The sequence below is a fragment of the Diabrotica undecimpunctata genome, chromosome 4 (genome assembly GCF_040954645.1).
Source record: "Diabrotica undecimpunctata isolate CICGRU chromosome 4, icDiaUnde3, whole genome shotgun sequence".
In the NCBI taxonomy this organism is placed as follows: domain Eukaryota; kingdom Metazoa; phylum Arthropoda; class Insecta; order Coleoptera; family Chrysomelidae; genus Diabrotica; species Diabrotica undecimpunctata.
The window spans coordinates 46,874,284-46,891,870 of record NC_092806.1 but is presented as its reverse complement, the minus strand read 5'-3'; the positions used below and the strand labels follow the sequence as shown (position 1 = coordinate 46,891,870).

At 31.9% G+C, this 17,587-nt stretch overlaps 1 protein-coding gene across 3 annotated transcripts in view; it reads left to right on the top strand.

Moving 5' to 3' along the window:
- LOC140439491 (uncharacterized) overlaps window positions 1–8,413 on the top strand; it is a 121,772-nt gene extending 113,359 nt beyond the window's left edge. For all 3 annotated transcript variants that reach the window (XM_072529438.1, XM_072529437.1, XM_072529439.1), the window contains one exon: window positions 8,002–8,413. In XM_072529438.1, the coding sequence (XP_072385539.1) occupies window positions 8,002–8,290 (289 nt within the window). In that variant the 3' untranslated portion in view covers window positions 8,291–8,413. The remainder of the gene's footprint in view (window positions 1–8,001) is intronic.
- Window positions 8,414–17,587: the final 9,174 nt, after the last annotated feature.

Genomic DNA, 17,587 nt, shown 5'->3' with positions numbered 1-17,587 from the left:
ATTTGCACTGATGTATTATATATTAAATCAATGGTTATGATTTGTGACATACGTATTACTTTTTCCAGAGCCAAATTGAACAGTATACAGGATAGGGTCTCCCTGGCGCAGCCCGTTCTTTTGTTTTAAAAAGTTCAGATAGTTCCACCTTAATTCGTACTATACATTCAACTTGTTCAAGAGTTAGTTTTGTTAAATTTACCGAGTTGTAGGGTACTTTCTAGTCTATAAATATGTGATGAGTATTTATGCCATATTTCAGTGTTTTTTCTAAAATTTGTCTCAGGGTTGCAATCTGATGCATTGTAGATTTACCACCTCTAAAACCAGCCTGGTATTTTCCTACTATCCTTTATGCATATGGTGCCATACGGTGACATAATAATGTGGAAAATATTTTATACGCTGCATTTAGAAGCGTAATTCCTCTGTGGTTAGAGCATTCAAAGATATCTCCTTTTTTGTGTATGGTACAAAGTATTCCAATATTCCAATCATTGTGGAAGGATTTAGGTGTCCATATTTTTTATAAGCTGCTGTAATGCAATTATGGTATCCTGACCATCTTCTTTATATAGTTCAGCTGAGGGATTATCTATTCCGGGTGATTTGTTTCTGGCTAGTTTTTTAACTGCATCTTTAACTTCAAGAATCGTTAGTACTTCTTCTTCCCTCTCGTCTGTTCCCCTTACCCTAATCAGAGCCATTATGCGCATTTAGAACAGTGGACGTGTTGCATAACAGAATTTAATATTTCTTAGGTAACTTAAAAATCGTGAAACATACAGGATTATCCATTTGACAAAACTAAGATCCCGATATGTGACAAGGGAAGATGTGACAATAGCTCAAATACTATGCGAAAATGGGCTATATTTCAAAACCCCTACAAAGTAAAATTCGTAATTATCTTATTCGCCATTTCTGAAGTAACTCAGCGCTTTATACATTTTCTTTATATTATATTAAATCCTACTTTAGTTTGAATTCGAATTGATCTATGTTCATTTTCCTTTTCTCTATAAATATAGTTTGCTTCCAAAAATTTTCTTAATGCACCAGAAATCTTTTTTAACACTTTACTCAGGCCCTCGGTAAATATAACTATCATCCGTAGGGAGTTCAATAATTGAATCAATGCAAGATGAACGAATTTTTCATCTCATCGTTCATCGTCAATAACTGGATGTATGTAGATTGGAATACTTTCGGGACACTAAATACTGAGTAACTTTTAGCGCTGAGCCATTTTGATCAATGTTTTTAACCTATTGGTTTGCTTGTAGTGGAAAAAATTGTAATACCAAAAGGAGAGTTAATTTTACAGAACAATTACAAAAATTAACATACTCTTAACAACCTTTATATACTCTTAAGAATATTAGGTTGACTTACAATTTGATACCTCAGTAAGTGCATCTACTCTAATGTGATTTATGATTCTTTTCGATATCTACAAGAAACTTTGCTGATAAATGATATTCGACGACGGAGAGAATTATTAACCGTTTTATTGCGGCGAACTTGCATACCAGTACATATGTACGTTCTGCATTATCAACATAATCTCGTGTCGCGCCGTCGCGTCAGTACGAATTACTTGTTTATAAGCTTTATGCAAAATTATTAGTTATTGAGTTCTAGCTACGTGTTTTTCAGCGATGTGTAGTATCTGGGTTCAAAATTGATTTTGAACTAATGGAATTTGATAAAAGGCGTGATGTATTCTTCTTCTGGGGACGACATAGCTTCCAGATATAATTTTCAGTTTGAGAGTGAAAAAAGAGTGTGAGATATATTCGATGACGATGAAATTAACAAGCAACATAATTTTTAAATTTGAATGAACCACTCTTACCGAATCTACCCCATAGGCATTTTTAACAAAAATTTACCAGTAAAATTATGCAGAATATTGTTGACAAAACAATCGTTTTTATCAACAGGAGTTTGAGAAAGAAAGTACAGAAAAATCACAAGACTATCACAACAAAAAGTATACTGGAAATAATTTACTATTACAAATAAAATATAAGTACCTATATATTTCACTATTTCTGATTTATTTTTATGATAATGTAAAATTTGATATCAATCCGAGGGTACAACACCTCTCAGAATTTTGGCTAATGTCTACAAGATCGAGAACAACTCAGAGAACAACAAGTGTATTTTTATATTGTTCGCGCATTATCAAAATCATCTGTAGTAGGGGCAATATTGCCTTAGAGACATCCGTACCAGTCAGCGGTAAATGTGCGGTGACTGCGGCATTGAAAAGTTTAATTGATTTTCTTCTAAAGTAGATCTATAAAAGATGAAATCAAATTTTTCGTCCAAATGGAATATTGCAATACCAGTCATAATCCATACAAATAAAGCTAGTTAAATTACTTCTATGTAATGATCGGTTATCACCGATACACGTTAAAATATTGTGTATTTCCCTGAAATGAAAAGTGTCGAATAAACTAGTATAACAAACTGGAGACTGAATTCACATTCGATATTTATCATTAAATCAAATAGCTGAATTGCATGCGCTCTATAATTTCTCCCAGATCCCGAAATCTTCTTAACCCGTGAGGCGAATCAGTGACACTAATCTTTGGGATGACCCAGTTGACCCATTTCATTAAATATAAATAAATAGTTTTTTATATATATTGTATATATTTTAAATCCGCCAAAGTATGATTTAAAATCTTAAATGTAGTTACAATATTTTATTACTTTTTCTGTGTTTCTTTTTTGCTTTCGAATGAAAGATCAACAAAAAAGGTGGAAATCCGAAGATACCATTCTGTAAGACCTGTTGTAAATAGTTTTAGAAACCCACTAAAGACTGTATCTTTTACTACACCTAGAACCATATTGAGAAGGAGAACGTTTATAAGGTGTGACGTAATGAATTATTAAAGTGTACTTGCACATTAAATTTTTATGTTTGTAAATTGTTAAAACCTGTTAATATAAATGTATTGCATTTTAAGTATATTAAAAAAGCTAACTTTAGTGTAAAGGTGAAGTTTAAACAAAAATTAATAATTATGTAAAATATACTGAACTTGTAAATATAAACGTGTATTGTAGGTTGTATAATATAAAGTTTTCCATATGGTACAAACTTAATTAATAACTATGGGAAACTTATTAATTTTATGAAAAAAAGTTATGCTTTATTAAAATATCTGCACATTCTAAAACCCAAAATACAATCAAAGATATTAATTTTTTTCAGTTATATACGTGGTTTGTCAAAAGTATGAATTGTAGATATTGTTAAAAGTATGAATTGTGGATATAGTTCAAACATTCCTGACCATGAGGCTGCGCGAAGGCGGAGTCAAATTCACGTAAAGGCAGAAAGGTCCTATTGTAAGTGGAATTATACAGTGCATAGTACAATGCGTTTCGCATGGAAGTGGGGACTAAACCAAATTTCGTCTACTGCGCCGTGGTCGTGCTTGCACTATCTCTAACTCTTACATAAAATTCATATTTTTTTACTAACCACGTATATGACCGGAAAAATTTAATATCTGATGATTCTATTTTAGGTTTTAGATCATTCTGGACTTTTTTTTAAACAATAACTTTTTTTCATAAAACTAAAAATAAAAAAGTTTCATTTCAAGATTCAGTTTCAAAAGTTATATATATATATATATATATATATATATATATTGGAGTATATACATATATTTGACTACATAAGAGATATAAAAAATCAAGTGTCTAAATGCGGACATACGAAATTAACAGGTTTTAATAATAAAATATTTTTTGAAAGTGTTTGTATTACTTTTGTTTTATTCACACTAGAGGTACGTTACTAACTAAGATCAACGATTCTCTGAGTGTTAAGCAATATATTACAAATTACATTAACATTTAATATTGTTAAGCTATTGTTGAGATATAATTTTTCACTATAATGATCATCATTCATTCCTCCCTTCCCTATAGCCTTCCATCTATTTCGATTTTATGCCTCTTGCGTCCAGTTTTTCTGTCAACGTTTCATATCGTCAGTCGATCGTGTTGATGGCTGACATTTTTTGTCTGACTGTTTTGTTTGTCAGAACTATGGAAATGTACAAAACACCTTATTTTCATCGTTTTTTTCTTTTGTTATACTTACGATAACGCCAATAGCATCTTCGATGTCTGTAACAAAGTGCAGTGTTGATTGCAGCACTGATTTTTAAACATTTACAATCGAATACAGTGAAAAACGTTCAGTACATGGCCACGTGCCCTTAGTTACAAATAATTTATTCCCTTAATATAACGTACCTCTTGATGTTTAAGCTTTTTCAGTACATTTTTTAGTTTTACACTGTGTGATTATGGAAGCACCAATAAATTACCGTGTGGAAGAACAATGAGCACGCTTTTTATTCCACGAAATAAAAAAAGTAAAGCATAACAGAACGAGTATTTAAAAATAAATCTACTGACTGCATTATATGTTTTAGCTGAACTTGTGTATATGAATATTTCATCATTAAGAATGAGGGTGGTTTTTAACAAAAGTCAAAAAGTTTCATTCCGTGTATGAATTGGTATCAATAGACTATTCTAACGTTATTTATGTATGCCCTACGTCTTTAGACTCTCGGGTAGGTACAAATGTATATACGGAAAGCCAGCGAATGGATATTTCCACTTCTCCAGTGGTAGCTGCAAAAAGCGCCACCTATATTGGTAGGATTAACCCTTTGAAGCCTATTTTTATTAAATTAAAAAAAATAGGATTTTTGCGAAATTTATTTATTTTAGTATATTCTTAAAACAAATTCAATCAAAATAAACAATGCTGATCCTGAAGTATATTCTGCGGGATGTGGTATTCTCAAGATAACAGCAGGAACATACGTAACAAAAAATTAAATGAGAAAAAAAACAGGTAGCACTTCTTTCTTCCTATTCTTTATATTGTTTTGCATGGAACGTTGCAAAACAATTTTTGTCATGTTTGAGACAAAGTCCGACATTGCAAGATGAACATGTCCACTGTGTTCTGCTAACATTTGCTGTCGTGCTGCAGTTGGCACATCTCAAAGATGTAGTTCTTTGGGGCATATGAGAAGACTTCGAATGGCGCAGTTTCAAGTGAATATGCCTTTTGAATTTAGTCACTGGTTTCTCTACCGATGATCTTCCCCTTTTTAATTGTTCTGGAGCTCCAATAAGGCCTATAATCACAGAGAGTCGGAATTCTTTTAAATGCATACTTTTGGATTGGCTTCTAAGTTGAAATAGAATGAATGCGTTTACGACGCAAGCATCCCAAAATAAAAAAATATTCTATGCCCCTACTTGTGTGATTTATGCCCCTACTTGTGTGATTTACGATTCACCTCATAAAGACTTTTCAGCGTGTCAAATTTGTCAACATATCCCATATGTTAGTTGTAGAGCACTACCATTTGTAGACATGAAACATCATTCAGAGTAGCGTCTTTTTGTCTTCTCTTTACAACTGTTGGATTTTGGTGATTTGCTAAAAGAATCACACTTCTGCGATCCATTAACTTCGACGCAGATAGTCTATCTGTTGAAATACGGCAATCTGAATCTCCTCGATTCATTTGTTTGCCAGTTTTGAACTCTGGTAAATCCTTTCTTTTTTTTGAACGGTTCCACTTTCGTGAATTCCGTCTGACAATAAAAATCTCTGAAGATCAATACAGTTGAAATAGTTAAAGAACACTGAGTGGTGTTTATTTACAAAGAACCTTGTTAGATCCTGTACGACTCGTTGTCCTAAGATTTTTTCGGTGGATTTTCCCAATTTACCGGTATATATCTGGAACTCGAACATGAATCCGCTTGAATCTGCTCTAACCCATACTTTGTAGCCATGTTTTATAGGTTTATTGGGCATGTACTGTCGGATATTGCTTCGACCTTTGAATCGTATCATAGACTCATCAATCACTTGAATCTCATGTGGATTCTTTTGGCTGCACTGTATTATCAACCAGATGTAAATTGACTAGTAACCAAGCGAATATGTTACGTGACATAGCCGAACTGATGAAAGGGTCTCGTAATTCATCACGTGACGACCAATAATGTCGGTATCTGGGCATTTCCTTTATACCCATTAATAAATTTACTCCAAGAAATGTTTTGACTTCGTCTTCTATAAAGGTGTAAATCCATTTCCTCCTCCGTGTTTTTGAACGTAGTATAGATTGGTTTAAAATCCAATTAGGTGAATTAGATCCTCAGGAAATAGTTCCAAAAACACGTCTGTGGGGTTCTCTGCAGAATTTGGAATGTTTAGACCTGTAGTTTCAATCAATTAATTTTTTTGTGTTATATAACTTTCATTTTGGGTCCAAAATATAAAGTTATCTCGCTTTACTAGCCGTACTGCTAGCGGTACATCGTTTTCACTATGCGATTTCTTGATTATTTGGAGTATTGGTTGTTTCATCTTGATTGTTAATTTGGTCTTCAAACACGATGTCCATATTTTCAATATCAAATACATCCTCATTATTTGGTCGCCGAAATTCATCAACATCCAATTCATCTCCCAAGACGCTTTCAATATCAGAGACAATTGACTCCTGGTCATTTGGAATTTCATCCAATAAGGCGTCAACCTCGTTTTGGGACATATTTTCCAAACGCCTGAAGCTCCACTTTTGATTTTGCATATTGGCAGAATTCATATAGGAAGTGCCCTGTAGTCGTGCCAGAATACCACATAAAAGACAGTAATCTACAAAAAAATTGAAATGTATTCATGCAAATAACAGTACTTAGTGTGAAACAGACTTCAAAAATATCACTTACTCGTAATTTTTGTAATTAATAATAATTGAATAAACAAGAAAACAATTAAAATATGTCGCTCTGTCAACTCCGAATTCCGCTTTAAATGTGTGCTTGACTAATTATGTTATCCAGTCAATGTGATTCAATCAAATCGGTTCTAACTGTTTAGACACTTAGAATGTAATATAGGCAACCAATTTTTCATACTGGTATGACTGGTGGTCATCTCAGCATACTGACAGTCGTCAAAGGGTTAAACGAAAACGACTGTCGTTTTCTATCTTTTACGAAATGTGTAAAAGATTAACATACACATACACATACAATATATAAATAAATGGCGAAAGGAGCACAATTCATCAAACTTTCCGTGTATAAATTGGTATTAATAGAATATTATAAAGATATTTCTGTATGCCCTACGTCTTCAGACAGTCGGGTAGATACAAACTCATACATGGAAAGCCAGCGAATATGTCCTGCTATTTCCACTTCTCCAGTGGTAGCTAGCATCTACCCGACTGTCTGAAGATGCAGGGCATATAGAAATAACGTTATAACAGTCTATTGATACCAGTTGATACACGGAAAGTTTGACGAATTGTGCTCATTTCGCCGTTTATTTATATATTCGGCGCCTCAATTCTCAATTCATCAAAGCCGTAGCAAAGCTTGCTGAAATCTTTAAATCAGTATATATATATATATATATATATATATATATATATATATATATATATATATATATATATATATATATATATATATATATATGCTTCCGTGTTTCGCGTTGAACCGCGTCGATTATCACTGCGCCGAGCTTTCGACATTCTTTCTGACGTCTCTTTCTAATAAGTCGGGTGTGTCGACCACTTGACCTAAATGACCAATAGGAAGGTCAAGTGGTCGATAAACGCGATCCATTAGAAAGAGATGCAGACACTGCTTTGCGTCAGTTTTCTCAGTCGCATTGGGGGAGAGGGTCTGTATTGCAGCTCTCAGTCTATTTGTATTATATGTCTATGGATAAAACTGCTCATAGGCTGACTTATTAATGATGAAAGCGAGAAAAAAATTAAATAATTTCGGTACAAAAAAATTTTAGTGCAAAAATTGGTATGTTTTAATTGTCAGTAGATTTATTTACTTACGATTAAGAATAAAACAATTCGGATGATTAGTAATAATTATTGTTTATTTTAGACTTGATGGCTGTCCTCGCATCCATCTTTCAACAATAGCGTCTGGTCGTCAAGTGGTGAAAGACGATCGACTGCGACAACAATTTGCCAACCAAGTCGGTGCTCTGGCGTTCGATTGCGAGTTCGATACAGTGATAGAATCGATTTTGGGCAACTGTAAAGATAGCTTCTGCATCATAAGAGGAATATCCGATTACAAGGACGGCACTAGAAGGAAAGAATGGCAGCCCTACGCTTCATTGGCAGCTGCCAGTGTTATGAAAGCTATCGTCTGTGGAATGGAGAATTAGTAGTAATAGATTTTTATTTCGTCTACGAGATATTTTGTTATTTATTATAATGATCAAAGAGCAGGTTATTTTAGAAACAAATTAATATATTTCCTAAAGATTTTAATAGTAATTTTAATTTTCTTATTATGTTTTTATTATTATAGACACAAAAACCCATAATTTGCCATGTTTATTCAATTATCATCAACATTCATCCTTCCACTCTTATTTTGGACATAAGCCGTGGGCCACATCTAAGATTTTGTGGTGCTTACATTCTATTATTTAAGATCATAGTGCACCCGTGCTCTGTCAACTATATATGCATCCTTACTCAATTTTATCTTTTTATTTCTGTTATTACGTTAAGGATCTTGTTTATCTTCTCAAATCCGCATTTATAACTTCGTTTCTGAGAAATATCCACATATTTGCCATGAATATAAGTATTTTTTGTCCATACATATATCATAACAACTATAGCACCTTGGTTGAATGTTTCAGGTGTTTAATTGGTGGTAAAGGTGGGTAGGTGACATAAATTGTAGGCATGTTGTAGAAAAGAGTTATTACATTACTATTTTTACTGTATTAAACTACTAACTATATACTATCAAAAAACTAATTCAGCAGAATTGATACTAGCTGTTTTATTTTGTAATTATCCGCATCAACCACCCAATCTTATATTATTATCGATATAAACATTTTGGTTAGTGTATGTGTGTGTGTGTGTATGTTCAGTAAATGTCTTATTACTAAGTAGAATCGGAGTCACTTATTATATTCGAACAACTACGGCACCTCGGACAAGTACCGATTCGTTGAATATAAGAATTTCTCATTTTTTATTAGAAACATTCCCCAGCCAGGTCGGATTCGAAACTGCGACTCACCTAGCTTTCACTATACAGCGCTATCGAGATTGTTGATACATAAAAATTGTTGTACATAAAACATAAACCTTCAGAGTTGCCTAAAAGGTATCGTAGCAACATCTACTAACACGATATCATTCGTAAAGAGCATTTACCAAGGAGCTCCTTCTCTTACCTTCACTGTCGGTATATCCATAACAAGATTAAACGGGTAGGGGCTCAGTGAAGAGGCTTGATGCAAACAAACCGTCACTGTAAAAACTTTCGGTCAATCCGACACTAGTCCTTTGTGTACGTTCACCATACAAATCCTTCACGAGCCTTATATACTTTTCAGGAACCTATATTTCTCGTACATCTCTATAGATCTTGTCTAAGAGCTGTATGGCCTTCTCAAGATTTATAAATACCAAATGTAGCTCTCTTTTCTTCTCGTCGTATTTCTCTATCGACTGTCTCAAAGAAAACAAGGCATCCGTTGTCCTTCTTCCTGGCATAAACTCTTCTCTCTTTTTCCATCTCTCCTACTCATTAAAATCGATCTTAATATCTTATATTTATCACCTATCATGTGTCCCAAATAGTCCCGGTTCCTGTTCTTCTTAACACCTTCTCGTTTGTCACATGGTCAACCCATGAGATACGCATTAGTTTACGCAATGTCTACATTGAGAATGCTTATATGCGATTGATTGGTATAATTTGAGAGACCATGTTTTAGCCTCGTGTGTTATTATGGGCCATATATAACATTTTATCATGCAGACTCTTAAGATTAGAGGAAAAATTTGAAAGTATTTTTGGAATTTGCTAAATCGCCAATATGCCAATCGTGCCATTGCTGTTCTTATTTTTATTTCTACATCAATATGTATTTTTATAGTTATAGTGCATCCAAAGACTTTGAACTTCTCAACTCTTTTCAAAGATTTACTATCTACTAATATTTGGGCCTGCTTATGGTCGTATATTATGATCAAAAACTTTGATCAATTTTGATTTTGAGGCCTAATAGTTTTCCTATTTTGTCGACATCATTCAGAAGTTCTTGTAAATCCTTTAACTTATCTGTATCGGCATAACGTATGTTGTTTATATGTGTTCCGTTTATTTTTTATTCCTTTAAATAGATACTAACAGTACCTAATAATTTTAGAGAGTAATAAAATACTGATATATTTCAGTATTTGAACTTTGCTAAAAATACAACTCTTGATTTATTTGCCACGCATGGCTAGCTTGTAACAGTAGTTGAAACTTGATAGATGCGTGCATCTATCAAAAACTTATGCTTAGAAAATTGGTTATTAGATTTTGTTCCTATAAAAGAATGTCTCGTGTGAACACGCTACGTGAACGTTATGTAAACGTGACATAATATAATTTGTTCGGTAGTTTTAAGGGAATTCCAATGTAATTAACTTTTACGTTTATTAAAATGTTGCAACCCGTGCAAATCTGGCTAACAATTTATGTTCCCTACTTGCACCTCTCAATTTCAACAAATCTCAGAGTGATTCTTTGACGTTTAATATATATATTTCTTCATTTTTTTCATCTACTTGCGGATGCCAAATTGGTAACCATTTCAGTTGATTTGTAATCCTACTCTACTTCTGGTTTAGGACAATATTCTGTTATATTATTTCTGTGCCAGGTTGCCAATATTATTTATCTTCTTACTTGTCCCTGTATAATTAAAATATTTTAAATTATATAAGAACGAATTTTGATGTAAGATATAATATCTCTAAGATTGTCAAAGCAGAATGTACTATTTTTAATCATAATTTTTTTTCCAAAGTTTTATTTGATACTGATAGTTAAATAAGAGAAGATGAAAATAGGAGGCAATATCACTAATGAGATACGCGAAACGCCAATTATGGTAAAGTTTCATTGGCCAGATTTTAAAAGAACCCGTTTTAACGGCATTGTTAGAGTAAATTTGAGCAATGAAACAGTGGTGGGAGCAAGTCTGTCTGAATAGCAGATAACGCTAACTAATTCCTCGCAGATATTTCACAGAATTAATTTCGAGCTTCCAATCGCTTCGCCGATAGGAGGAGTCCGGTAATCCGGGTCGAAAATACGTCATTTGGTCCATTTCAGTATAATTGGCGTTTCCTACATTAGAAATTAAATCTAAGAATCCTCTCTTCATTTATACCATAGAAATTAATACACATTATACCTTAATTTGTATTTTTTTTTAATTAACACATCTTCGTTTATCGATTAAATAAGCTAATAACAATAAAATCGTTGATGTTACCTATTGTAATTTATCTAGTTGTTCACGATCTCTAAATGAAAATTAACGTAGTTAATATATAGCCTAGCATAAGTAACAAAGTCAACGAAAAAGTCTAAAAAAATTACGGAAAAAAATTTAGCGTGGGCACAATGAATATTTTAGAATAACAATGACGATAGAATACTAACTGCCATTATTATATCTATATTTGATTGTTTAGTGTACAGTGATGTGATAGTTAGAAAGAATATCTTTCAATATCGAATAATTATGCTATAGGATCACTGTTCCTCATCAATTCTTCATCTTTCGTAAAGATAATTTGGTGTTATATAGTTAAGTTGACGATATTTCTCCAATGTTTTTTTTATGTTGCTCTTGTGTGGCAAATTCAGAAACGAGTAGCACTTAATGATTTTAATGTGATCCTACAATCGTATATTGGATCTTGGTCTATATCGTTTACTTGCAAAACACCAAGCTATCTAACATGTCAGCACTATTTTATGACTAATATATTTCGACGGTGCTTATATATGGTGCAGAAATGTGGATCATAAGAAAGAAAAATATTGAGAAAAAAGCTTCTTTTCCTCTCTTCTCTTCTTTCTCTTTTTCTTTTGAAATCATGCTAGACACTTCTCTCCGGCACTTGATTTTTAGTACCAAACCATACTATGAAACGCTTCTTTTCTTCTCTTCTCTTCTTTATCTTCTTCTTTTGAAATCAGGCTAGACACTTTTATCCGGCACTTGATTTTTAGATCTTTTTACCAAACCATGCTTATAACCATGTCATTTTGACTTGCTATAAAACTTGTATAACTTATAGTCAAATAAACTTTCTATCCATCTTTTCATTAAACTCTACATGAAGTCCTGTGGTCTTAATACAACTCAGCAACTTTTTTATGGTTAGTTTAAGGATTTCTCCTGACTCAATACTTGTTTTGTCAGTGTATGCCCTCCTCATGTTACTAAGCATTTCATATTTACAAAGAACATATATGGCAGGTTCTTTCTCCATTTCACTGTGGTTCATTGGCTCTTTTCTGGTTGTAGATTTCTTAATGGACACTGACCAATCATCATCTTGACCATCTTCAGCTTCTGTCTGCTTATGCCCTTTAGACTATCTTAAAACCTATACTCGAATCATACGGCAAGTCATACTTCATTTGAAACCTACACGGAAATTTTCTAGTCCTATTTAAAATTATCTGACCAAATGGTGCCCGTAAGCTGTTTTTAATGTTTACGTCCCGAATCCCATAAAAAATTGTGAACAGGATCCAAATAAATTAATAACTTAAGTTTTATGGTTCAGAAAGTAGGTGGCGGCCATTGTTTCTAATTGAAATTAGTATTTTGTGGTTTTGCACTGAAAGTGAAAATAGTGCAGATTCGGCTGACAAAACTAGAAAAGAACTTTTAAATAAGATATATATGATCATATTTAAAATAATTTTACAAGTGACGCCAATCTGTCATTTTAATAATACGTCACTTAAACGTCATAAAAAATATGAAGATGTCTTAGTTCACTTACCCAGAAATTTATGAGTTTATATAAGATTTATGATTCATACAGTTCAAAATATGTTGGGAAATAGTAAAATTGTTATATATCTACAGACAATGTTTAACAGTTCAATATCATTTTCTATGTTGTGTGCCTTGTTAGCTTAGTTGAACATCTGACTGATTTTTTAATTAAAACTCTACAACTTTTACTCTTAACTCTTTAAAGGCCTAAAATATGTTAGAACTTGAACCTATATGTGTATATCATTTTAAACAAGAAGTAGTTTTGAAAAGGAAAATCTCAAATAATGGTGCATTTTAAAAATCGCTGTACACTAAATTGTCATTTTTATTGTAGATGAAAATATATATAAATTAAAAAAATAATTTTTACAGGGTACGTCAGTACCTATCCAGTGATAAGATGCTCTAAATTTTACTTATTTGGAAGATTTTATACATGGCTTAAAGTAGGGTGAAACTTTTTAATCTACATTTTTTAAGCCTTAAAAAGTATCTTGTAGTTTCTCTTATAGTGGAGGTAATAACAGTAAGCGATTTTTTTTAACCACCTTGTACCAACTCTTGCAGAAGAGCTCTGAAGATCTTGAAGAAGTTTGCATGCATGATCTACCCGTCTGCAATAAGGACCGTCATCTGAAATTGTTCAGAAACATTTATGTTGACTTAATTATTTTCCCAATTATTGTTTCTCTTCTCTGCAACAAAGCGGTGAATAGTTTAGGAGAGATGGGGTCTCCTTGTCTAATACTGTTCTCCAAGGGAAATGTGCTTGGGTTGCCATAATACATTCTGCAGCTGTTGTACTATTATAATATATATTCCGAAGAGGAGTTGTATACCTATGATCAATACTGCACTTTGTAAGAGCTCTTAACATGGAGCTATGCTGTACTGACTCAAATGCTTTCTCAAAGTCTACAAATATTATAATGCATGGCTTGTTGTATTCTATAACTTCTCCATCTAGGTCTTTATTACTTGTAGGTGGTCACTCGTTCCAAAGCTAAAGTGTAAATGATTACAGTTATACTAATTTAGTAATCAATCAGACTATGTTATTAATTTTTCCTAACGTGAAGTTTCACCCTAACATCTAATAGTTAAAATTGCTCATCTTATAAAATAATTATACACTACAGAAAAATAGCTCTAGGTTTTAGATATATCACTCAATATGTAGAAGATAAACTAAGAACAAGCATATATTAAAATTGAAGTGTTTTACAGATTCTAAATTTTACGAAAGTTACCAAGACTTAGTGATTTAAGAATGCGAAATGTATCTTTTTAATCAAGACTGTAAACGGTAAATGTTTTTGTTTTCAGTTTTAATTTAATTGTTTTAGTGGATAAGATGTTTTACACCAAATCTGGTCAACCGGTCAAATTTTTTATTTAAAAAGGAAAAACATTTTATAACATAAATATATTGTTTAGTTAATAATATAGTTATTCTCGTATAAATCGGTAGAGAAGATAGTATGAACTAAAATGTTGAATATTACAACAAAAACAACATTATATTGTATATGAGATCCATTATGCTCTATTATCTTACTACTGTGTCTTATGTGTACTTATGTCTTCCCAAAAGTACACAAAATGTCAGTTCGATGGATCAGCGGACTCACATTGATAAGTACAAGGTGTAGTTTAGTAACTGTATGATACGAAGCACACTGCTGTTGGAAATTTTTAATTGAAATTATTGAGTAATCCTATTCAGCCGGTGCGATGGGTGAGTAGTACGGTGAGAGAAACTATCTTGCTAATTCATTGGTACCTACATGAAGGCATTGAGACACTAGAAAACCGGAATATACATACAAGCACAAAATATGTGCATGCAGCTGATCCGACAAATTTATTGTTTCCATGTACTTTTTAGTTGACGAAGACATTTTCTACATTTACTTGATTTGTTTGATTGTATTATTTTTTTCTTTATATTGGACTCATAATTCCGTACTTCTTTGCTAGCTAATCCGATAATTTTACTAAATATTGCCATATCAATTTTTCGAATTAGCTCTAGTTTCTTAATCCTTTACTGGATCCAAATTATATTTAAAAAAATTACCTGGTATAAATCGAGTTACTAGATACATAGCCCAGTCTGGTTATACAAAAATCATCGATTTCACGGCAAAATGTTTCGCAGATATCTGACGCTTTTAAGACATAGATGGGGGTTACTAGATGACGGATAGATAAAAAGATACTCCTAATTTTACCTTGCGTTTTTTTTAAACAATAATTTATGCTCAGAATTTGATTTTTTATCTATAAGTTTTTTCTCTTATAATTTAAATAAACAATATTTATACTATTTTTTTATATCAAGAATATCTTTATTTTCCCGTTTTTTCAATTAAAATTGATAAATAATTTACGGAGATATTTGCAAAAAAGCAGTTTTTTTGCACTAATTTATAAATATACAAACGTTTATTTTGTAAATAATTTCGATGAAAACTCAATATGCATTTAACTTCTGAGATAGTCTAAGTCTTAAAGAATCCTATGAAATTTGCTGAATATGTCTAGCATCATGCATAGGGCAAGCTCAATAGTTTAAATAATTAGCCTCAAGGATAAACAAATTAAATAACTTATAAAATATTTGACTGATCGGGGGAAAATTTCGCACAAATCTAAAAGATGGTAATTCCTTGATGTTTAAATGTATTAATACCATTTTATTTTGTTAATAAAAAAATTAATAAAATTTATAAATTAGTGCAAAAAACTGATTTTTTGCAAATATCTCTGTAAATTATTCATCAATTTTAATTAAAAAAACGGGAAAATAAAGATATTCTTGACATGAAAAAATGACATAAATATTGTTTATTTAAAATATAAGGGAAAAAATTTATAGACAAAAAATCAAATTTTGACCATAAATTATTGCTTAAAAAAAACGCAAGGTAAAACTAGGAGTATCTTTTCATCTATTCATCATCTAGTATCCCCCACCTATGTCTTAAAAGCTTCAGATATCTGCGAAACATTTTTCCACCTTTTTTTTTAACCAGACTGGGCTAACAGTAAAATATGTTTTGTGATACATTTGTCAATTCCAAGTAAAACATCTCATCTATAGTTCAGTATATTATGTTTATTAAAGTATTCCGCTAAAAAAGTGCTATAAAATTGGGGACTGACGTTTTCTAAAAGAGACTAACTGAAATGTTTTTTAACGACACAAAATGAAGCTGATTTTTTTAAGATATTTTGAAACCACTTAAAATATTTGTCTCCGCACAATAAACATAGTTTTAAAACAGCTATAATAGAGGATTCATTCCTTTGTAATGAGAATAAAATGGAAACTTGAAATACAACATTCTGAACTTCATACATGATAGTCTGAAAAGTTCTTGACCTTATTTTAATAGCTATCTTTGGACATCTTCATTTTTCAATAGAATTTTATACAATATCAATTAATTCTATCTATTCAGCAGTATTCCAGTGCCATTATGGATGAAGAGCGGCGACCAGTACAGAAGGTATTCAGTTTTTAGAGTAGATAAAAACCCGAGAGAACCAAATCTTGGGAATAGGGTGGATAAGTTTTAACATCTCATAATCTAAATCCCTATTTGCTCTAATGTCAAAACACTGCATTGTCACTGCATGTCATTGTCAATATATCAGAAAAATTCCTTTATAATAAAAAAACATCGAAGCCTTTACTTTTGCCGTCGATGGCACCATGCTCCACTGCTTGAACTACTGTTTGGTTTCAAGTGCGTTGTGGTGAATCCATGTTTCATCTATTTTAATGTATTTTACGTAAAAAGTCACTTTTTGTTTTTATTAAAACGCGCCAAACACCTTTCATAGAGTATCATGACAGTGCGTTTTTGATACGTTAAAATAACCGACACCCATCTTGCACAAAACTTTTTATTCCTTTATTTTCTATCAGCATGTTCCTTTGATATCGTTGAAATATTAGAAATTTCACACATCCTTTATGCCTCAAAATCTTACCTATGCAGTTTTTAGACATCCATCGGTCGGTGTTAAACATTTTTTTGCTAATTTTATCAGTGCACGTTGCTCGATTTGCAAGAATAGTGGTGAGATCTCTAGGCGAGGTCGAGAACTTATCAGACTGCATTAGTGTAATACTTAAAAGGGCCAAGATTAAAAATGAAAAGAATGTTTATCTGATACCTTGATGTATTTTATTTTAAAAAATTAGGAGGAATGTACATGTGCCTGTGATTTAAGTGTAATAATTATTTAAACATCTAAACAAAAGAATAAACATTTTAGTAAGTCTCTTAAAACCGCATTTAAAAAGTATATATACATTAAGCACTTTGAATATTATAATTAATTATTATTTTAATCTAAGGTTTTTTATGTTACATTTTACAGCTTGCCATACATTTTAAGTTGATTTTTTATACCATATATTTGATTTTATGAATTTTTCACTTTCATATTGTAGTTATTTTAATGTGTACAATACCTTGTAACTATTTATTCGAATTGTTTTTGTATAAAAGAGTAATATATTTATTTGTAGCATATACATTTGTTTTATTTTTTAAACTACAATGCTAAGAAGCAGCAAGTATATGTTTTTATAAAACTACATGGTGTATGAAAAGA